This window comes from Salmo trutta, chromosome 28 (assembly GCF_901001165.1).
Source record: "Salmo trutta chromosome 28, fSalTru1.1, whole genome shotgun sequence".
In the NCBI taxonomy this organism is placed as follows: domain Eukaryota; kingdom Metazoa; phylum Chordata; class Actinopteri; order Salmoniformes; family Salmonidae; genus Salmo; species Salmo trutta.
The window spans coordinates 7,427,075-7,450,729 of record NC_042984.1 but is presented as its reverse complement, the minus strand read 5'-3'; the positions used below and the strand labels follow the sequence as shown (position 1 = coordinate 7,450,729).

General features: G+C 44.2%; 1 protein-coding gene across 1 annotated transcript in view; it reads right to left on the bottom strand.

Moving 5' to 3' along the window:
* The window catches only part of LOC115166459 (copine-5), a 176,996-nt gene that overhangs the window by 63,290 nt on the left and 90,051 nt on the right, over positions 1–23,655 (bottom strand). The window contains exons 9-10 of the mRNA XM_029720358.1: positions 11,246–11,349; positions 9,382–9,486 (exon numbers count right to left, since the gene is read on the bottom strand). Of these exons, the coding sequence (XP_029576218.1) occupies positions 9,382–9,486; positions 11,246–11,349 (209 nt within the window). The remainder of the gene's footprint in view (positions 1–9,381; positions 9,487–11,245; positions 11,350–23,655) is intronic.

Below are 23,655 nucleotides of genomic sequence, written 5' to 3'. Positions count from 1 at the left end.
TTAATATATCAATATAATGTACGTCATCAAAATAAATCCATTATTTATTTTAGGGAGGTCTAGAGACATTCTGATATGAAGAAAAATGTATTTCAGAAGAACAGAATAGGAATTGGCCTATGCTCTCTTGCCATAGGCTGTAGGCTTTTTCATTTAACTAACAAGTTATGTTTTGAAGTCCCATGCCATTATTCTATATTCTATGAGTTTATAGTAAGAATATAATTGAACTTAGCTGAATAAAATAGAAAGGACATTTTTCCCATTCCGGAGTGAGTGCGCATATGAAGTGGCTATGTTGAGCATTAAAGTAATCATTTGAAACAGGTCCTATAAGATAGATTTAGAGTTATTTGGCAACTTTAGTTGTGAATGATACAAACCTTAGAATGTATCAGAAATCAACACATATATGGGCTGCATGACGGAACTATAGACTGTCGATGATTTGAGAAAGTCTCAAAAAAAGCTTGTTGTCTGTTCCTTCCCTCAGGCTGCACAGCTGTTCTCTCATCAAGTGATCATATTTTCACCCATCAGACTATTCTCAATTTAATTTTGTCTTTATTAACATGTAAAATTACTTTTCAATTTAGAGTGGCCCATTATCAAATGGACAGGAAGAGGGGCAAAAATACATGTAATCTGTATGCACTCGAATATGCACTGACGCACGCAGCAGCGCACACACACACACACACACACACACACACACACACACACACACACACACACACACACACACACACACACACACACACACACACACACACACTACATGTTAATGTTTTTTAAATGTATGTATATTGTAAAGTCTTTTACACTGTGTGAGGAGCATGCAGCATCTCGCTGTGCAACAGGTGATATTCCGCCCAAACTCTGTATTCCAGGGGCTCCTCCAACCCTGTTCCTGCTGCTACCCAGTACTCTGCATGCCATGGTCTCCCCAACCTGTTCCTGCTGTTATCCAGTACTCTGCATGCCATGGTCTCTCCAACCCTGTTCTTGCTGCTATCCAGTACTCTGCATGCCATGGTCTCTAACCTGTTCCTGCTGCTATCCAGTACTCTGCATGCCATGGTCTCTCCAACCCTGTTCCTGCTGCTATCCAGTACTCTGCATGCCATGGTCTCTCCAACCTGCTGCTATCCAGTACTCTGCATGCCATGGTCTCTCCAACCCTGTTCCTGCTGCTATCCAGTACTCTGCATGCCATGGTCTCTCCAACCCTGTTCCTGCTGCTACCCAGTACTCTGCATGCCATGGTCTCTCCAACCCTGTTCCTGCTGCTATCCAGAACTCTGCATGCCATGGTCTCTCCAACCCTGTTCCTGCTGCTATCCAGTACTCTGCATGCCATGGTCTCTCCAAACCTGTTCCTGCTGCTACCCAGTACTCTGCATGCCATGGTCTCTAACCTGTTCCTGCTGCTATCCAGTACTCTGCATGCCATGGTCTCTCCAACCCTGTTCCTGCTGCTATCCAGTACTCTGCATGCCATGGTCTCTCCAACCCTGTTCCTGCTGCTACCCAGTACTCTGCATGCCATGGTCTCTCCAACCCTGTTCCTGCTGCTACCCAGTACTCTGCATGCCATGGTCTCTCCAACCCTGTTCCTGCTGCTATCCAGTACTCTGCATGCCATGGTCTCTCCAACCCTGTTCTTGCTGCTACCCAGTACTCTGCATGCCATGGTCTCCCCAACCTGTTCCTGCAGCTATCCAGTACTCTGCATGCCATGGTCTCTCCAACCCTGTTCCTGCTGCTACCCAGTACTCTGCATGCCATGGTCTCTCCAACCTGCTGCTATCCAGTACTCTGCATGCCATGGGCTCTCCAACCCTGTTCCTGCTGCTACCCAGTGCTTAATTTTGGGAAACAAATGAAATCTGTTCCGTGACATCGATAGTAACATGTTTTCACCACGAAAAACATTAAATTAAACTGTTTACAGCCCCTCTCTCTACGTGCTGGAGAAAGGAATGAAGGAGAGAGAGGAGGAGATGGAAACGCATGGTGGTGAGATATTCTGTAGCTAAAGGTAATGTGCCAGCATATTCATTTTCTGAAAATATAAAAAAATGCCTTCATACTAGGCTTTTCAAAATCAAATACAAGATCCCTATAATTGTAGGCTAAGTCTGCACAATTAATGAACTAACAGTATCGCCGAGGCCTATAAAATATCTCCCAGACTCATGGAAGTTTGGAGCATAAGGTAACCAGTCCATCCAGTACGCATACTAATACAGTCCACACTCAAAGGTGATTACTATAATTTAACTATATATATATATATATATATATATATATATATATATATATATATATATATATATATATATATATATATAGACCAGGTATTCCTAAACTGGGGTACGCGCAATGTCGTCGGGGGTACGCTAAATAAAAATGTGATTCACATTAAAAAAAAATATAATAATAATAATTCACATTTTCAAACAGTACATTTATATTTTCCAACGGGGCTATACATCTGGGTGAGGTTTTTCCCCCCCCTCGCCTGACTAGCCTTGTTTCACTGGCCAAAAATAAAATTAAACCATCTAGGTGTTCAGCGAAATAACCAACACAATGTCAAATACAGGAAGCCTAGTCAAATAATTAACATCCAATCACATTAACCGTTACTCTCTGGCGGGAATTCCACTAACGGTCCGGTTGTAGCCAAACGTAGGCGCTGCTTATTCCGTTTGCTCGAAAATGTATTAATGGTTAAAAAAAGTAAGGCCCACGTCCATAGAGACACATACCAGCTCTACTGGTTGTACTGCTACTACCAGCAGAACTACACCTGCACCTGTCGGCGACACAAGTTGTTCTGCTTCCACGAGCACATCCAATGCTAGCATCAGTAATTCTATATTTATTGTTAGCCCAGCTAGCATTGACACTGAGAGTTGTGAGTCTGATGCAGCCAAAGAGCTACTGCCCCCTTACCCGGGAAAGCACCGAACAACAGACAGGGACGTTGGACCATCAAAGAGGCGTAAATATGATGAGAACTACATTGATTTGGGGTTCACTTATATTGGGAGTAGTGCCTTTCCTCAGCCACAGTGTGTTATATGTGCAAAAGCACTATCTCGCAACTCAATGAAACAGTCACTCTTTTAGAAACAAAACATGCCAATTAGAAAAATAAGCCACAGGAGTTTTTTGAGTGAGAACTAAGACGACTTTCGAGTAGTAAGACATGTATAAAAGCAACAGATACCATTAATAAGAAGGGTCTAGAAGGGTCTTATATGGTGAGCTACCGAGTGGCTAGGACAGGCAAGCACCATACTATTGAGGAGGACTTAATTCTTCCTGCTGCTGTAACGGCCGTCAAAGGGAGTAGACCAAGGCGCAGCGGGTTGAGTGCTCATTTTAACGTTTATTTTAATAAACTTGAACACGTAACAAAAACAAGAAAATGAATGACAGCTAAACAGTTTTGCAGGCTAACCCTAGCAGTGCAAAAACAACTTCCCACAAAAGACAGGTGAAAAAGGGGCTACCTAAGTATGACTCCCAATCAGCAACAACGAAGTACAGCTGTTCCTGATTGAGAGCCATACCAGGCCAACAAAGAAATACACAACATAGAAAAACCATAGAAATACAAAACATAGAATACCCCAAAACCCGGAACACATAAAACAAACACCCCTCTTACATAAGTACATATCCCAACAAACCCCGAACCACATAAAACAAACACCCCCTGCCACGTCCTGACCAAACTACAATAACAAATAACCCCTTTACTGGTCAGGACGTGACAGCTGCCTTGGATATGGCTGGGACAATGCTGGGGGAAAAGGCCAAAACAACTATACAGACAATGACTTCATCTGTCACGTCCTGACCAGTAAAGGGGTTATTTGTTGCTCAATAAAGAAGATGAGCATACACATTCCCGCCGCGCCTTGGTCCCATCTTTACGACGAACGTGACAGAACTACCCACCACCAACGGACCAAGCAGCGGAGGAAGGAGCAGCAGAGGAGCTCTTTGGATTCATGGACATGGGAGGAGATATTGGCCGGAAAGGGATCCTACACCTGGGAGGAGATCCAGGCTGGAAGGGATCGCCTCCCATGGGAACAGGTGGAGGAAGCCAGGAGAGCGGAGGCAGCAGGAGATTGGAGAGAACACTATGCTGGGACACGGCTGGCAAGGAAACCTGAGAGGCACCCCCAATAATTATTTTGGGGGGGGAGGGCACACAGGGTGTGTGGCTAGGTTAGGCAATAGACCTGAGCCAACTCCCCGTGTGGGGAGCATTTGGCGGGGAGAAGAGCGCCGGTCTATGCGGAAGTGTGCACGATCTCGCCCTTGCGCACACACAGTCCGGTGCGAGCGATTCCAGCCCCTCGCAAGTGCCGTGCTAGAGTGGGCATCCAGCCAGGTAGGAGTATGCCTACGCAGTACATCTGGCCACCAGTACGTCTCCTAGGCCCAGGCTACCCTGCGCCTGCTCTACGCACGGCAGCCATCAGGCCTCTGCACAGCCCAGTTCGCCCTGTGCCAGCACTCCGCCCGTGCAGGGCTACTGTGACTACCCAGCCAGGACGGGTGGTACAGGCTGTGCGCTCCAGACCTCCAGTGCTTGTTCATAGCCCGGTGTATCCAGTTCCTGCTCCTCGCACTAGCCCTGAGGTGCGTGTCTCTAGTCTGGTGCCTCCAAAGTCAGCACCACGCACCAGGTCTCCAGTGCGTCAGCCCAGTCCAGTACGTCCTGTTCCTGCTCCTCGCACTAGACTTGAGGTGCGTGTCTCCAGTCTGGTACCTTCAGTACCAGCCCCACGCACTAGGCCTCCAGTGCGTCAGCCCAGTCCAGTTCGTCCTGCTCCTGCTCCTCGCACTGGCCTTGAGGTGCGTTTTACCAGTCTGGCGCCTCCAAAGCCAGCCCCACGCACCAGGCCTGTAGTGCGCCTGTCCAAGTCCAGAGCTTCCGGAGACAGTTCCCCGTCCAGAGCTTCCGGCGACAGTTCCCCGTGCAGAGCTTCCGACGACAGTTCCCCGTCTAGAGCTTCCGACGACAGTTCCCCGTCCAGAGCTTCCGGCGACAGTTCGAGCTTCCGACGACAGTTCCCCGTTCAGAGTTTCCGGCGACAGTTCTCCGTCTAGAGCTTCCGGTGACAGTTCCCCGTCCAGTGCTCCCGGCGACGTCCTGCAGTCCAGAGCCTGCAAAGACGGCCCACAGTCCGGAACCGACAGAGACGGCCCACAGTCCGGAACCGTCAGAGACGGCCCACAGTCCGGAACCGTCAGAGACGGCCCACAGTCTGGGAACCGACAGAGACGGCCCACAGTCCGAAGCCTGCAGAGACGGCCCACAGTCCGGAGCCTGCAGAGACGGCCTACAGTCCGGAGCCTGCAGAGATGGCCTACAGTCCAGAACCGGCGCAGCCAGAGTCGCCCTACAGTCCGGAACCGGCGCAGGCAGAGTCGCCCTACAGTCCGGAACCGGCGCAGCCAGAGTCGCCCTACAGTCCGGAACCGGCGCAGCCAGAGTCACCCTACAGTCCGGAACCGGCGCAGAGTCGCCCTCCAGTCCGGAGCTCCCAGAGTCGCCCTCTAGTCCGGAACTCCCAGAGTCGCCCTCCAGTCCGGAGCTCCCAGAGTCGCCCTCCAGTCCGGAGCTCCCAGAGTCGCCCTCCAGTCCGGAGCTCCCAGAGTCGCCCTCCAGTCCGGAGCTCCCAGAGCCACCCATCAGCCCGAGGTCTCCAGCAACGCGCATCAGCCCGAGGTCTCCAGCGACGCGCTTTAGCCCTGAGCCTTCAGCGGGGGTGGACAGGTTAGGTTGGGGACTAAGGTCAGAGCCTGAGCCACCTCCATAGTAGGAGGATTGGGGAGGGGGGGTGTAGCACAAGAACCGTCGGTGACGGTGGCCTCCCTCCCTTCCCTCCGTTTAGTTTAGGATTATTTTGTTTTGGGGTTTATTTTTGTGTTTTTTGTTTGAGGTGCATCCGGGGTCTGCACCTTTTGGGGGGGGGGGGGGGGGGGGGGGGGGGGGAGTACTGTCACGTCCTGACCAGTAAAGGGGTTATTTGTTATTGTAGTTAGGTCAGGACGTGGCAGGGGGTGTTTGTTTTATGTGTTTCGGGGTTTTTTGGTTAATGTTCTATGTTAGTATATTTCTATGTTCGTTCTAGGTTTTCTATTTCTATGTTTAGTTTATTGGGTTGACCTTCAATTGGAGGCAGCTGTTCCTCGTTGCCTCTAATTGAAGGGGTGTTTTTTCATGGGTTTTTGTGGGTAGTTGTTCCATTTGTAGCTGTATGCCTTACAGGACTGTTTCTCATCGTTGTTTTTGTTTAAGTGTTTATATTGGTTTTCTTCTCAATAAAGAAGATGAGCATACACATTCCCGCTGCGCCTTGGTCCCATCTTTACGACGAACGTGACATCATCAAACAACACCGTTTCACAACGCATCAGTGACATGGCAGGAGATATTTTGAAACAATTACTGCTTCGCATACAAGCCAGTGAATTATATGCGTTACAGCTGGATGAGTCAACAGATGTGGCGGGTCTGGCACAGCTCCTGGTATATGTCCATTATGTTTATGGGGGGTCAATTAAGGAAGACATCCTCTTCTGCAAACCACTGGAAACCAGGACAACAGGAGAGGATATTTTTAAAGCACTGGACAGCTTTGTGACATCAAATGGACTTGGTGGTCAAGATGTGTTGGTATCTTTACTGATGGCGCAAAAGCCATGACAGGGAGACATAGTGGAGTGGTAACGCGCGTGCAAGCAGTTGCTCCCCACGCCACTTGCGTACATTGCAGCATCCACTAAGAGGCTCTTGCTGCCAAGGGAATGCCTGACAGCTTGAAAGACGTTTTGGACACTACAGTGAAAATGGTTAACTTTGTTAAAGCAAGGCCCCTGAACTCTCGTGTATTTTCTGCACTATGTAATGATATGGACAGTGACCATGTAACGTTTTTACAACATACAGAAGTGCGCTGGTTATCAAGGGGCAAAGTATTGACACATTTTTTAAAATTGAGAGACGAGCTTAAAGTTTTCTTTACTGACCATAATTTTGACTTGTCTGACCGCTTGCATGATGACGAGTTTCTCATGACTGGCTTATCTGGGTGATGTTTTTTCTCACCTGAATGATCTGAATCTGGGATTACAGGGACTCTCCTCAACTATGTTCAATGTGCGGGACAAAATTGAGGCGATGATTAAGAAGTTGGAGCTCTTCTCTATCTGCATTAACAAGGACAACACACAGGTTTTTCCATCATTGTATGATTTTTTTTGAGTGCAAATGAACTCAAGCTTACGGACAATGTTAAATGTGATGTAACGATATCTTACCAATATCTGAACAAGAGAGCCTCATCGAAATTGCAACAAGTGGTTCTGTGAAAATGTTATTTAATCAGAAGCCACTGCCAGATTTCTGGATTGGGCTGCGCTCAGAGTATCCTGCCTTGGCAAATCGCGCTGTTAAGACACTGATGCCCTTTGCAACCACGTACCTATGTGAGAGTGGATTCTCGGCCCTCACTAGCATGAAAACTAAATACAGGCGCAGACTGTGTGTGGAAAAGGATTTAAGACTGAGACTCTCTCCAATACAACCCAACATTGCAGAGTTATGTGCATCCTTTCAAGCACACCCTTCTCACTAACTTGTGGTGAGTTATTCACAATTGTCGATGAACAAATAAAGTGTTATATGTAAGATGGCTAAATAAAGAGCAAAATGATTGATTATTATTATAATATTATTATTTGTGCCTGGTCCTATAAGAGCTCTTTGTCACTTCCCATTAGCCGGGTTGTGACAAAAACTCACACTCATTCTTATGTTTAATACATGTATCGTATAGTGTGTGGGCTGCAGACTTACAGTGATGACAAAAAACAACATTTGAGAATGCGCTGACCCTGGTGCTAGACGGGGTACGCAGCTGGAGGTTGAATGTTTGAAGGGGTAGGGAAGTATAAAAAGTTTGGGTACCACTGGACCAACTATGTACCAAAGACATCTTAAAACAGTTTGTTTGATGTTTTTCTGCCATGCATAATATGCGGTAGACTATGTATTGTATAACAGCACAATTATTATTTTATTTCAGTTTTTTGGGGGGTAGGCTCATATATGCAGTGCCTTAAGATATAATTCATACCCCTTGACTTATTCCACATTTTGTTGTGTAACAGCCTGAATTCAAAATGGATTATATCAATTTTTTCCCCTCACCCATCCACACACAACACCACATAATGACAAAGTGAAAACATTTATTGAAAATGAAATATAGAAATATCTCATTTACATAAGAATTCAGACTTCTGAGACAATAATTTGTAGAAGCACCTTTGTCAGCTATTACAGCTGACTTTTTGGGTAAGTCTCTAAGAGCTTTCCACATCTGGATTGTGCAACATTTGCCCATTATTATTTTCAAAATTCTTCAAGCTCTGTCAAATTGGTTGTTGATCATTGCTTGATGACCATTTTCAGGTCTTGCCATAGATTTTCAAGTAGATTTAAGTCAAAACTGTAACTCTGCCACTCAGGAACATTGACTGTCGTCTTGGTAAACAACTCCAGTGTAGATTTGGCCTTGTGTTTTAGGTTATTGTCCTGCTGAAAGGTGAATTAATCTCCCAGTGTCTGGTGGAAAGCAGACTGAACCAGGTTTTCTTCTAGGATTTTGCCTGTGCTAAGCTTCATTACGTTTCTTTTTTAACCTGAAAAACTCCCCAGTACTTAACGATTACAAGCATACCCATAATATGATGCAGCCACCACTATGCTTGAAAATATGGAGAGTGGTACTCAGTAATGTGTTGTATTGGATTTGCCCCAACCATTCCCACATTTTCTGCAGTATTACTTTAGTTCCTTGTTGCAAACAGGATGCATGTTTTAGAATATTTTTATTCTGTACAGGCTTCCTTCTCTTCACTCTGTCAATTAGGTTAGTATTGTGGAGTGACTGCAATGTTGTTGATCCATCCTCAGTTTTCTCCTATTACAGGCATTAAACTCTGTAACTGTTTTAAAGTCACCATTGGCCTCATGGTGAAAACCCTGAGCGGTTTCCTTCCTCTCCAGCAACTGAGTTAGGAAGGACACCTGTATTTTTGTAGTGACTGGGTGTATTGATACACAATCCAAAGTGTAATTAATAACATCACCATGCTCAAAGGGATACTCAATGTCTGTTTTTTTGTTACCCTTCTACCAATAGGTGCCCGTCATTGCGAAGCATTGGAAAACCTCCCTGGTCTTTGTGGTTGAATCTATTTTTAAAATTCTATCTGTATGTGTGTGTGTGTGTGTCTATATCCATCTGCGTGTGTGTTATAGTGTGTGTATAACAATACCTATTGAAGTCTCCGTTGCACAGTGCTCTGACAGGAATGGCGATGGCCTGCCACACTGGGTTTAGAGTGTTCTTCACAACCTCCGTCTTGTGGCAGATAGTAAACCTGGACAGACGGAAGGATGAATACAGCCTGACAACAACTTCCCTTACCCATCTCCCCCAACCTAACACCTAGCACCTACTTAACTCTACAATGGGTATAGACTTGTTTGAACACTTAGATAAACATTTAAATTTATAGTTAAAAACATACATTAGGAAAGTATTCAGACCCCTTGACTTTTTCCACATTTTGTTACGTTACAGCCTTATTCTAAAATGGAATAAATCGTTTTCCCCCCCCTTATCAATTTACACACAATACACCATAATGTCATAGCAAAAACAGGTTTTTAGAATTGTTTGCAAATGTATAAAAAAATATATAAAAAAATGAAATATCACATTTACATAAGTATTCAGACTCTTTACTCAATACTTTGTTTAAGCACCTTTGGCAGTGATTACAGTCTCAAGTCTTCTTGGGTATGATGCTACAAGCTTGGTACACCTGTATTTGTGGAGTTTCTCCCATTCTTCTCTGGAGATCCTCTCAAGCTCTGTCAGGTTGGATGGGGAGCGTCGCTGCACAGCTATTTTCAGGTCTCTCCAGAGATGTTTGTTCGGGTTCAAGTCCGGGCTCTGTCTGGGCCACTCAAGGACATTCAGAGACTTTTTCCGAAGCCACTCCTGTGTTGTCTTGGCTGTGTGCTTAGGGTCGTTGACCTGTTGGAAGGTGAACCTTCACCCCAGTCTGAGGTCCTGAGCACTCTGGAGCAGGTTTTCATCAAGGATCTCTCTGTACTTTGCTCCATTCATCTCTCTCTCAATCCTAACTAGTCTCCCAGTCCCTGCTGCTGAAAAACATCCCCACAGCATGATGCTGCCACCACCATGCTTCACCTTAGGGATGGTGCCAGGATTCCTCCAGATGTGGCGCTTGGCATTCAGGCCAAAGAGTTCAATCTTGGTTTCATCAGACTAGAGAATCTTGTTTCTCATGGTCTGAGAGTCCTTTAGGTGCCTTTTGGCAAACTCCAAGCGGGCTGTCATGTGCCTTTTACTGAGGAGTGGCTTCCATCTGGCCACTCCACCATAAAGGCCTGACTGGTGGAGTTCTGCAGAGATGGTTGTCCTTCTGGAAGGATTTCCCATCTACACAGAGGAACTCTAGAGTTCTGTCAAAACTATGAAATAATACATATGGAATCATGTAGTAAGCTAAAAAGTGTTAAACGAATCAAAATATATTTTATGTTTGAGATTCTTCAAATAGCCACCCTTTGCCTTGATGACAGCTTTGCACACTCTTGGCATTCTCTCAACCAGCTTGATGAGATAGTCACCAGGAATGTTTTTCAATTAACAGGTGTGCCTCCTTAAAAGTTAATTAGTGGAATTTCTTTCCTTAATGCGTTTGAGCCAATCAGTTGTGTTGTGACAAAGTAGGCTGAATACCGAACTGTGCCCAGGAGCCCTGACCTCCAGGGGGCCTCCCATTAATAATGTTAGTCACTCTCACTCAGATATCATTAACACCACACAAAATTTGTAGAATTGCAGAAAATGTGCTTCAAAACTGCACATATTTCTCTCCAACCCATGGTAAAATTGGTAGAATTTCAGGAAACTTGCTTTAAAACTGGCACATTTTCTCTCTGCCCCATGGTATAATGTGTAGAATTGTAGGAAATAAATGTAATATTTTCTCTCTGCCCGTCAAGAGGTGGGGCCACTACAAAATTTTGCCCTCATACTTCTCTTTGGTAAAACAGTAGATTAGAGCCAGAAAACGAACAGAAAAACAGGAATGAAGAACTCACGTTCCATCCTCGTTACTCCGGTAGAAGACCAGGAAGGGGTCCGACTTCCCAAAGAAGTCTTTCCTGTCCAGCTTGTGGGCACAGAACTGCATGGTGGCAACTTCCTGGAGCAGAGAGAGAGAGAGAGAGAGGAAGAGGGAGAGAGAGAGAGGAAGAGGGAGAAAGAGAAAGAGAGGGGGGACAGAGAGAGAGAGGGGGGAAGAGGGAGAAAGGGGGGGGCAGAGAGAGAGGGGAAGAGGGCGAAAGAGAGAGAGAGAGAGAGAGGGAGGGGGCAGAGAGAGGGAGAGAGGGGAAAAGGGAGAAAGGGGGGGGCAGAGAGAGAGGGGAAGAGGGTGAAAGAGAGAGAGAGAGAGGGAGGGGGGCAGAGAGAGGGAGGGCAGAGAAGGGGGGGAGAGAGAGAGAGAGTGAGGGGGACAGAGAGAGAGAGAGAGAGAGAGATGGAGGGTGGGAGATCGAGGGAGGCAGAGCGAGAGAGAGGACCAAGAGAGAGAACGGAGAAAAATACAGAGAGAGGGGACAGAGAGGGAGAGAGAGGAGACATTACATTGTAAATCTCCAGTAGGATTGCAGGTTCTCTGTATGCTTCCTGTTGTGTTTTGTATATGGTGTCTTGTGCCAAGATATAAAAGCACTGAACTACCAAATAAACCCATTGACTGCATCCTAATAAGCAACACACCACAGCAGCATCGCATAGCCAGTGAGCCCTGATTTTCAAATCCAAAATCCTAGCTAAAGAACAAACACATTAATAATTATTACTCGAGTCATGTTCTGCATTCAAAACTAGGAGTATCAAAAAGCAACGTTTAAAATGTAATGTGCAACCTTGTGGTTGTGAAGGTTGTGATTACAGCCCTAAACGCCTGAGAGTGCATACAAAATGGGGCTCTGAAATAGAACAGGTTTAGAAAATGAAAATGGCCTTTAAGTCTCTGGATGGAGGGTGGGATAGAGGGGGTTTAGTTCAGCTAATGATACATTTTAAAGCCTGGTATTATTATCATAATCACACTCATTCTGGCAGCATTTAAGTGTTCACGCACCGCCATTATGGAGACAATGGGTACGTCCCAAATTGTACCCCATTTCCTACCCTCGGCCAATAGGGTGTCCCACAGGGCTCTAATCAGAAGTAGTGCACTGTTAGAGACATGGGTGCTATTTGGTACACATTAAATGAACGCTCCCCAACCCCGTATTGGCTGTATTGTATGTAATGTCTGTAATGGCTGTGCTGCCAGCATAATGTCTGTAATGGCTGTGCTGCCAGCATATTGGCTGTAATGGCTGTGCTGCCAGTGTAATGTATGTAATGGCTGTGCTGCCAGTGTAATGTCTGTAATGTCTGTAATGGCTGTGCTGCCGGGTGCAGAACATTACAGTACAATACAGTGCAGTATAGTATACTACAGTATAATACAGTATAGTGCAGTAGAGTATAATACAGTATAGCGCAATACAGTATAATACAGTATAGCGCAATACAGTATAATACAGTATAGTGCAGTACAATATAATACAGTATAGTGCAGTACAGTATAATACAGTATAGTGCAGTACAGTACAATACAGTATAGTGCAGTACAGTACAATACAGTATAGTACAGTATAATACAGTATAGTGCAGTACAGTACAATACACTATTATACAGTATAGTGCAGTACAGTACAATACAGTATAATACAGTAAAGTATAATACAGCATAATACAGTACAGCGCAGTACAGTATAATACAGTATAGTGCAGTACAGTATAATACAGTTTAGTGCAGTGCAGTACTGTATAATACAGTATAGTGTAGTATAATACAGTATAGCGCACTAAAGTATAGTGTAGTCCAGTATAATACAGTATAATGCAGTACAGGATAATACAGTATACAGTATAGTGCAGTACTGTATAGTACAGTATAGTGCAGTACAGTATAATACAGCACATTACAGTATAGTACAGTATAATTTAGTATAGTGCAGTACAGTATAATACAGCATAATACAGTACAGTGCAGTACAGTATAATACAGCATTGTGCAGTACAGTATAATACAGCATAATGCAGTACAGTGCAGTACAGTATAATACAGCATAATGCAGTACAGTGCAGTACAGTATAATACAGCATAATGCAGTACAGTGCAGTACAGTATAATACAGTATAGTGCAGTACAGTATAATACAGTAGTGCAGTACAGTATAATACAGTATAATACAGTATAGTATAGATGATGAGACTGCAGCATCTCAATAGGGCACAGTCATCAGATATGAATGGAAGCCCTATTTTCACCAAGTTGTCATTCATTCATGTGTAGACAAAACCATTTTCTTCTCTCTAAAATGCAGCCAATAGCCATCAGGTCTTTGTCACATAGATGATGGTGTGGTTTCTCAGGGCTTGAAAACATGGTTTCTATCGATCCTCATGACCCACATCACTCACAGTACATCCTCTTTTCTGCTCCACAAACCACCACAACCACCACAACCACTGCTCTAGGCCTTGGACCACATCCCACAACTGGACTCGCAGACCTGGGTTCAACTAGTATTTGTTTACTTTAGCTGCGGTTGATTGAGCTTGCCTAGCACAGTGGAACTAATGAAACCGAGGTCTGCCTTGGCCAGCAGCCCACAACTGGACTAGCATTCCTGGGTTCAACTAGTATTTGTTTACTGTGGTTGATTGAACTTGCCTAGCACAATGGAACCAATGAAGCCCAGGTCTGCCTTGGCTAGCAGCCCACAACATTTACATTTTACATTTAAGTCATTTAGCAGACGCTCTTATCCAGAGCGACTTACAAATTGGTGCATTCACCTACACAACTGGACTAGCATACCTGGGTTCAACTAGTATTTGTTTACTGTGGTTGATTGAGCTTGCCTAGCACAGTGGAACCAATGAAACCTAGGTCCGCCTTAGCCAGCAGCTCACAACTCTAACTGGGCTACAACCTCTGCCTCCTCAAAGCACAGACCCTAGGCTACCTTCCAATATACACACTAACATAACACTTAGAATGCACACCCAAAACTGCTTTATACCAACATTTCTAGTAATATGGACCTTGGAACGGTACCTGGGATAGAATATCTGGTGGATGTAATTGTGTAGAATTAAATGAAATGTTTTTTTCTGAAAACTGAGCAGCTCTGATTAGCTCTGTAAAATCCAATCAACACAGCTGGAAAAACATTATAATTTTGAAGGTGAGAGAAAAGTTAACTGCTGATTACAACTGTGGTGACTAAATGGACTCAAGACGTTGTATTGCTGTTTTCTCCTCAGACGTAATCACTCTACCAGTTATTATATTGGTGCAATTATCTCTGTCTTGGTCTCTGCTTCTGTCTGTGACGAGAGTTGCTGTTGTTGTTGCTGCTGTTGTTGTTGATGTTGTTATTGTTGTTATTGCTGCTGTTGTTGTTTTTCTGTCTTAAAACAATAGAAGAAAGTGAGTCATTAAATGTGTTTCCAGGCTGTAGCTATGGATTTAGCAAAACAAGATAGCGACCTATTGCGTGACTCGACGGTACCGATATGGAACCATCACTTTACACCTGATACACCGCAAATCTTAATTAGTGACACCGGGACCTTGTTGTGACTCCTATCTCAGTCTTTAGTACTTGGGGAAACTCAGTGTTAAATGTTATTGTTTGTCATTGATTGCATTGATGATGTGACTCTGTGACAGAGCCTGGGGAGAGCCACTGCCACGGACCAGAGCTAAGAGGATCTCAGGGTACAGAGGCTCAGTGAGGCAGAGTTAACAGTTCAAACTTACATTTTATTTCATAATTAACCAACAGAAATGCTTAAAGTATAACTTCAGAAACAAAGACGCTCTTAACCTAAAAGCCAGTCAACCCCCAGCAGCAGCAGCAACAGCAGCAGCGTAATCAAGTATTGGGGCTGATTGTCCTGCCAATCACACAGTTGATTGGCTTATAATCCTCAACTGGGCTCCATTAGCCTCCCGTCTGGGAAGGTTCTGGTAGGTCCCGGAAGGAGGTGGGAGGGCGTGGCAAGAGGGCTTGCCACCTCGAGCGCCACAGACTCAGTAAAAACAATTGTTCACAAAAAATAAGTTTGAAGTAACTTATCACTTGAAGTAATAAAAAGTCAACAACCACATACAGTGTATTTTGTGTTTGTCTTACGCTGATTCTAACTTTTTTTGTACATAATGTCTCGCCATCATTTCCTATTTTTCACTCAAGATACAAACCATTATACCAACAAACAACAACTTAGACACACACAAACAATGACCACATCTCATCTGCTCAGTCCTGCATGCTCAATCCCTCACACCAATTACTTTTTCTTGGTCGCCCATGCTATTTTAAGATTGAAATAATAATGCTAATGATGGCGGATTGATTGATTTCCACGTTTTTAGTATACATTTTGTCAACATGAGAAGAGAATCGTCCAGCCCGTTGTGTAATGCAAAAAAGGCCATGGTGGCAAAGTAAATACAATATAGCAAGTAAAACACTGGAATGGTAGATTTGCAGTGGAAGAAAGTGCAAAGTAGAAATAGAAATAATGGGGTGCAAAGGAGCAAAATAAATAAATAAATACAGTAGGGGAAGAGGTAGTTGTATGGGCTAAATTATAGATGGGCTATGTACAGGTGCAGTGATCTGTGAGCTGCTCTGACAGCTGGTGCTTAAAGCTAGTGAGGGAGATAAGTGTTTCCAGTTTCAGAGATTTTTGTAATTAGTTCCAGTCATTGGCAGCAGAGAACTGGAAGGAGAGACCGCCAAAGGAGGAATTGGCTTTGGGGGTGACCAAAGAGATATACCTGCTGGAGCGTGTGCTACATGTGGGTGCTGCTATGGTGACCAGTGAGCGGAGATAAGGGGGGACTTTACCTAGCAGGGTCTTGTAGATGACCTGGAGCCAGTGGGTTTTGCGACGAGTATGAAGCGAGGGACAGCCAACGAGAGTGTACAGGTCGCAGTGGTGGGTAGTATATGGAGCTTTGGTGACAAAACGGATGGCACTGTGATAGACTGCATCCAGTTGATTGAGTAGGGTATTGGAGGCTATTTTGTAAATGACATCGCCGAAGTCGAGGATCTTTAGTATGGTCAGTTTTACAAGGGTATGTTTGGCAGCATGAGTGAAGGTCTGCTTTGTTGCGAAATAGGATGCCAATTCTAGATTTAACTTTGGATTGGAGATGTTTGATGTGAGTCTGGAAGGAGAGCTTACAGTCTAACCAGACACCTAGGTATTTGTAGTTGTCCACATATTTTAAGTCAGAACCGTCCAGAGTAGTGATGCTGGACGAGCGGGCAGGTGCAGGCAGCCATTGGTTGAAGAGCATGCATTTAGTTGTATTTAAGAGCAGTTGGAGGCCACGGAAGGAGAGTTGTATGGCATTGAAGCTCGTCTGGAGGGTAGTTAACACAGTGTCCAAAGAAGGGCCAGAAGTATACAGAATGGTGTTGTCTGCGTAGATGTGGATCAAAGACTCACCAGCAGCAAGAGCGACATCATTGATGTATACAGAGAAAAGAGTTTGCCCAAGAATTGAACCCTGTGGCACCCCCATAGAGACTGCCAGAGGCCCGGACAACAGGCCATCCAATTTGACACATTGAACTCTATCAGAGAAGTACTGGTGAACCAGGCGAGGCAATCATTTGAGAAACCAAGGCTATTGAGTCTGCCGATGAGGATGTGGTGATTGACAGAGCCGAAAGCCTTGGCCAGGTCAATGAATACGGCAGCAGAGTATTGTTTCTTATCGATGGCGGTTACGATATCGTTTAGGACATTGAGCGTGGCTGAGGTGCACCCATGACCAGCTCTGAAACCAGATTGCATAGCGGAGAAGATGCGGTGGGATTTGAAATGGTCGGTAAACTGTTTGTTGACTTGGCTTTCAAAGACCTTAGAAAGGCAGGGTAGGATAGATATAGGTCTGTAGCAGTTTGGGTCAAGAGTGTCCCCTCCTTTGAAGAGGGGGATGACAGCAGCTGCTTTCCAATCTTTTGGAATCTCAGACGACACGAAAGAGAGGTTGAACAGGCTAGTAATAGGGGTTGCAACAATTTCGGCAGATCATTTTAGAAAGAAAGGGTCCAGATTGTCTAGCCCGGCTGATTTGTATGGGTCCAGATTTTTCAGCTCTTTCAGAACATCAGCTGACTGGATTTGGGAGAAGGAGAAATGGGGAAGGCTTGGGCGAGTAGCTGTGGGGGGTGCAGTGCTGTTGACCGCGGTAGGGGTAGCCAGGTGGAAAGCATGGCCAGTCGTAGAAAAATGCTTATTGAAATTCTCAATTATAGTGGATTTATCAGAGGAGACAGAGTTTCTTATCCTGAGTGCAGTGGGCAGCTGAGAGGAGGTGTTCTTATTCTCCATGGACTTTACAGTGTCCCAGAACTTTTTGGAGTTTGTGTTGCAGGAAGCAAATTTCTGCTTGAAAAAGCTAGCCTTGGCTTTTCTAACTGTCTGTGTATATTGGTTTCTAACTTCCCTGAAAAGTTGCATATCACGGGGGCTGTTCGATGCTAATGCAGAACGCCACAGGATGTTTTTGTGTTGGTTAAGGGCAGTCAGGTCTGGAGTGAACCAAGGGCTATATCTGTTCCTGGTTCTAAATTTCTTGAATGGGGCATGCTTATTTAAGATGGTGAGGAAGGCATTTAAAAAAAATAACCAGGCATCCTCTACTGACGGGATGAGGTCAATGTCCTTCCAGGATACCCGGGCCAGGTCGACTAGAAAGGCTTGCTCACTGAAATGTTTCAGGGAGCGTTTGACAGTGATGAGTGGAGGTCGTTTGACCACTGACCCATTACGGATGCAGGCAATGAGGCAGTGATCGCTGAGATCTTGGTTGAAAACAGCAGAGGTGTATTTAGAGGGCAAGTAGGTTAGGATGATATCTATGAGGGTGCCCATGTTTACGGCATTGGCGTGGTACCTGGTAGGTTCATTGATAATTTGTGTGAGATTGAGGGCATCAAGCTTAGATTGTAGGATGGCTGGGGTGTTAAGTATGTCACAGTTTAGGTCACCTAGCAGCACGAGCTCTGAAGATAGATGGGGGGCAATCAGTTCACATACGGTGTCCAGAGCACAGCTGGGGGCAGAGGGTGGTCTATAGCAGGCGGCAACGGTGAGAGACTTGTTTTTAGAGAGAAGGATTTTTAAAAGTAGAAGTTCAAATTGTTTGGGTACAGACCTGGATAGTAGAACAGAACTCTGAACTCTGCTATCTCTGCAGTAGATTGCAACACCGCCCCTTTGGCCGTTCTATCTTGTCTGAAAATGTTGTAGTTAGGGATGAAGATTTCAGAGTTTTTGGTGGACTTCCTAAGTCAGGATTCAGACACGGCTAGGACATCCGGGTTGGCAGAGTGTGCTAAAGCAGTGAATAAAACAAACTTAGGGAGGAGGCTTCTAATGTTAACATGCATGAAACCAAGGCTATTACGGTTACAGATGTCATCAAAAGAGAGCGTCTGGGGAATAGGAGTGGAGCAAATATGCAGACAGACGGATAAAAAGTATGTTTACATTTTAATACTTCTGACAGACAACTTTCTAGCACCACCCACAACTTCTGGACTTCACAGCATTCCCAGAAATCATGGCTTATTGAGTCGTTATTAGTTTTACACTTGAGACGTGACTCTGCCGTTCTGCTGTAGAATTTGTGAATTTTGTTTATATTGGATTAGGTGAACATTTTTATTAACTGTAATTTTGTTAGTTTTGCTCTAACTTCCCCTCCATCTTGCGCCAACATCAGTTCTTGGTTCCAATAGTTTATATATTTTTCTAAGAGATTGTCAGTTGGATATGTTGTCTGCAAGGTTTTGTATATTTTCCCTATCTCATGAACACCCCTTTTCTGACTCAAATAAGCTTCCCTCAAGGTTCTGATCATTTCCTATGACCGAAAACAGCTTCTGGACATCAAACAAGCGATCAATTACCTTGATTTGGACAAAAATGTCTACTTCAACGAGTCGGCAGCTCTGGATGTTCTGCTTACTCCAGACCAGGGCCCGGTTACATGAAACCTCTTAAGTGTTTTCCCTTAAGGAATAATTTTCCCTTACCAAAGGGAATTGATTAAGGGCATTGCATAGATCCCGTCAAATATTTCCGGTAATTTGAAGGCATGTATGGCAGAAATAGTTTATGGTTACCGTGGAGACGGCCTGATTCACTGACTAAAGGTCTCCTCAAAGAGATCGCTTTCATTTTGTGAGATAGCAAAATAGAACTTCTACAATCAAGACAGGATAACCAAAATACTTCAGAAGATAATAAACCATGTTTTTATAGTTACTTTTTTCTCAACTTGTTTATATTACTTTCTAGTAAGTCAAGCTAGCTGACAGAGTAGCTATAGCTAACTAGCCTAGCTAGCTTTGTAGCCATGGCTTGTGCACCTTTTATTGTTTAGCTAAGTAGCTAGCTAGCTGGTTGATCTTTACCTTTTGTAACCAGAGCAGATGAAAGAAACATTAATCTCCACAAATGTGGTTTCATTTCTATCCTTACTGAATGATGCAGTGAATTGACCTCATGGGCACCCTTACATTTTTCACTTAATTTAAGGGGGAAATCCACCTTAAAATGTTTTGTGTAACTGACTTAATTTAAGGCAACTTTATGGGAAAAGATGAGGGGAAAATGTACTTAAGGTGTTTTATGCAACTGGGCCATGTACTTTACTATTTAGTACTCAGGCCCTAATGCCCGGGACTCGAAAGAGGAAGTGGTGGTGAAAGAGAGGCAGGCGAACTGGCACCCTGATGAGACTACGTTGGTAAGCAAAAAGACTGCCATTGCCCTCTGCTCTATTGGCGAACGTACAATCAATGGAGAACAAACTGGATGAGCACCATTCAAGAAATATCTATTAATGGGATCTGAAAAATGGTAATATCCTATTTTTTTCAGAGTCGTGGCTGAACGAGGACATGTATATACATTTTGCTGGTTTTTCTATACATCATCAAGACCGGACGGCAGACTCAGGTAAGACGAAAGAAGTAGGTGTGTGTCTCTTTGTTAACAACAGCTTGTGCTCGATATCTAATGTTAAGGAAGTCTCACATTTTTTCTCTCCTGAGTTAGAATACCTCATGATATGATCCAGAATACTCTATTTACCAAGAGAGTTTTCATTTATATTTTTCATAGCTGTCTATTTACCACCACAAACTGATGCTGTCACTAAAACCGCACTCAACGATCAACGAGCTGTAAGAAATTCAGAGGCGGCGTTTCTCATGGATGGTGATTTTAATGCAGGGAAACTAAAATCTGTTTAAGTCATTGCTTGAAATGATGTTCTTGCTTCTCCACTCGTGCCTCATTAGGCAAATTATATTTGCAGGGGTGGATCCCAAAATACATTTGTAAAATACTCAAAACAAATGAAGTTACTCTAACATAAAGGCCTGATTGGTGAAGTGCTGCAGAGATGGTTGTCCTTCTGGAAGGTTCTCCCATCTCCACAGACAAACTCTGGAGCTCTGTCAGAGTGACCATAGGGTTCTTGGTCATCTCCCTGACCAAGCCCCTTCTCCCCCGATTTCTCAGTTTGGCTGGGTGGCTAGCTCTAAGAAGAGTCTTGATGGTTCCAAACTTCTTCCATTTAAGAAAGATTGAGGTCACTGTGTTCTTGGGGACCTTCAATCCTGCAGAAATGTTTTGGTACCCTTCCCCAGATCTATGCCTCGATACAATCCTGTCTAGGAGCTCTGTGGACAATTCATTTGACCTCATGGCTTGGTTTGTGCTCTGACATGCACTGTCAACTATGGGACCTTATATAGACAGGTGTGTGCCTTTCCAAATCATGTCCATTCAATTGAATTTACCACAGGTGGACTCCAATCAAGTTGTAAAAACAAACTCAAGGACGATCAATGGAAACAGGATGCACCTGAGGATGCACCCGCTGTGCAATCCGGTTTCCGAGCTGGTCACGTGTGCACCTCAGCCACGCTCAAGGTACTAAACGATATCATAACCGCCATCAATAAAAGACAGTACTGTGCAGCCGTCTTCATCGACCTGGCCAAGGCTTTCGACTTTGTCAATCACCGTATTCTTATCGGCAGACTCAATAGCCTTGGTTTTTCTAATGACTGCCTCACCTGGTTCACCAACTACTTTGCAGACAGAGTTCAATGTGTCAAATCGGAGGGCATGTTGTCCGGACCTCTGGCAGTCTCTATGGGGGTACCACAGGGTTCAATTCTCGGCCGACTCTTTTCTCTGTATATATCAATGATGTCGCTCTTGCTGCTAGCGATTCCCTGATCCACCTCTGTGCAGACAACACCATTCTGTATACTTCTGGCTCTTCTTTGGACACTGTGCTAACAAACCTTCAAACGAGCTTCAATGCCATACAACACTCCTTCCGTGGCCTCCAACTGCTCTTAAACGCTAGTAAAACCAAATGCATGCTTTTCAACCGTTCGCTGCCCGCACCTGCCCACCCGGCTAGCATCACCACCCTGGACGGTTCCGACCTAGAATATGTGGACAACTATAAATACCTAGGTGTCTGGTTAGACTGTAAACTCTCCTTCCAGACTCATATTAAACATCTCCAATCCAAAATCAAATCTAGAATCGGATTTCTATTTTGCAACAAAGCTTCCTTCACTCACGCCGCCAAACTTACCCTAGTAAAACTGACTATCCTACCGATCCTCGACTTCGGCGATGTCATCTACGAAATAGCTTTCATTACTCTACTCAGCAAACTGGATGCAGTCTATCACAGTGCCATCCGTTTTGTTACCAAAGCCCCATATACTACCCACCACTGCGACCTGTATGCTCTAGTCGGCTGGCCCTCGCTACATATTCATCGCCAGACCCACTGGCTCCAGGTCATCTATAAGTCTATGCTACGTAAAGCTCCGCCTTATCTCAGTTCACTGGTCACGATAACAACACCCACCCGTAGCACACGTTCCAGCAGGTATATCTCACTGATCATCCCCAAAGCCAACACCTCATTTGGCCGCCTTTCCTTCCAGTTCTCTGCTGCCAGTGACTCGAACGAATTGCAAAAATCGCTGAAGTTGGAGACTTTTATTTCCCTCACCAACTTTAAACATCAGCTACCTGAGCTGCTAACCGATCGCTGCAGCTGTACATAGTCCATCTGTAAATTGCCCACCCAATCTACCTACCTCATCCCCATACTGTTTTTATTTTATTTACTTTTCTGCTCTTTTGCACACCAGTATCTCTACTTGCACATCATCATATGCTCATTTATCACTCCAGTGTTAATCTGCTAAATTGTAATTATTCGCTCCTATGGCCTATTTATTGCCTACCTCCTCATGCCTCTTGCACACACTGTATATAGACCTTCTTTTTTCTACTGTGTCATTGACTTGTTTATTGTGTTATTGGCTTGTTTATTGTTTACTCCATGTGTAACTCTGTGTTGTTGTCTGTGTCACACTGCTTTGCTTTATCTTGGCCAGGTCGCAGTTGTAAATAAGAACTTGTTCTCAACTAGCCTACCTGGTTAAATAAAGGTGAAATACATTTTTATTTTTTTTAATTCAAGTCTCATAGCAAAGGGTCTGAATACTTATGTAAATAAAGTATCTGTTTTTTATTTTTAATATATTTGCAAAAATGTCTAAAAACCTTGTTTTTGCTTTGTCATTATGGGGTATTGTGTGTAGATTGATGAGGAAAAAGTATAATTTAATTAATTTTATAATAAGGCTGTGACGTAACAAAATGTGTAAAAAGTCAAGGGGTCTGAATACTTTCCGAAGCCCCTTGATTTTTCCAGATTTTGGTTTTATACAAATTTTCTGTATACATAGCCTCTAAAATATATGTAAACAGACCATAAATGTCTCAGATGCCGTTTCCTTGGAAAGCTATATGTCCTATTATAGTATGCAATATCAGTACTTGTTGGATTTACAACTTGTATAAGTCCTATCATCAACTGATTTCAGCCAGTGTATGTCTGTAGGTATACTAACTCTCTCTGTCTAATGTTACCCAGAGCTCTACTAACTCTCTCTGTCTAATGTTACCCAGAGCTCTACTAACTCTCTCTGTCTAATGTTACCCAGAGCTCTACTAACTCTCTCTGTCTAATTTTACCCAGAGCTCTATTAACTCTCTCCGTCTAATGTTACCCAGAGCTCTACTAACTCTCTCCGTCTAATGTTACCCAGAGCTCTACTAACTCTCTCCGTCTAATGTTACCCAGAGCTCTACTAACTCTCTCTGTCTAGTGTTACCCAGAGCTCTACTAACTCTCTCTGTCTAATGTTACCCAGAGCTCTACTAACTCTCTCTGTCTAATGTTACCCAGAGCTCTACTAACTCTCTCTGTCTAATGTTACCCAGAGCTCTACTA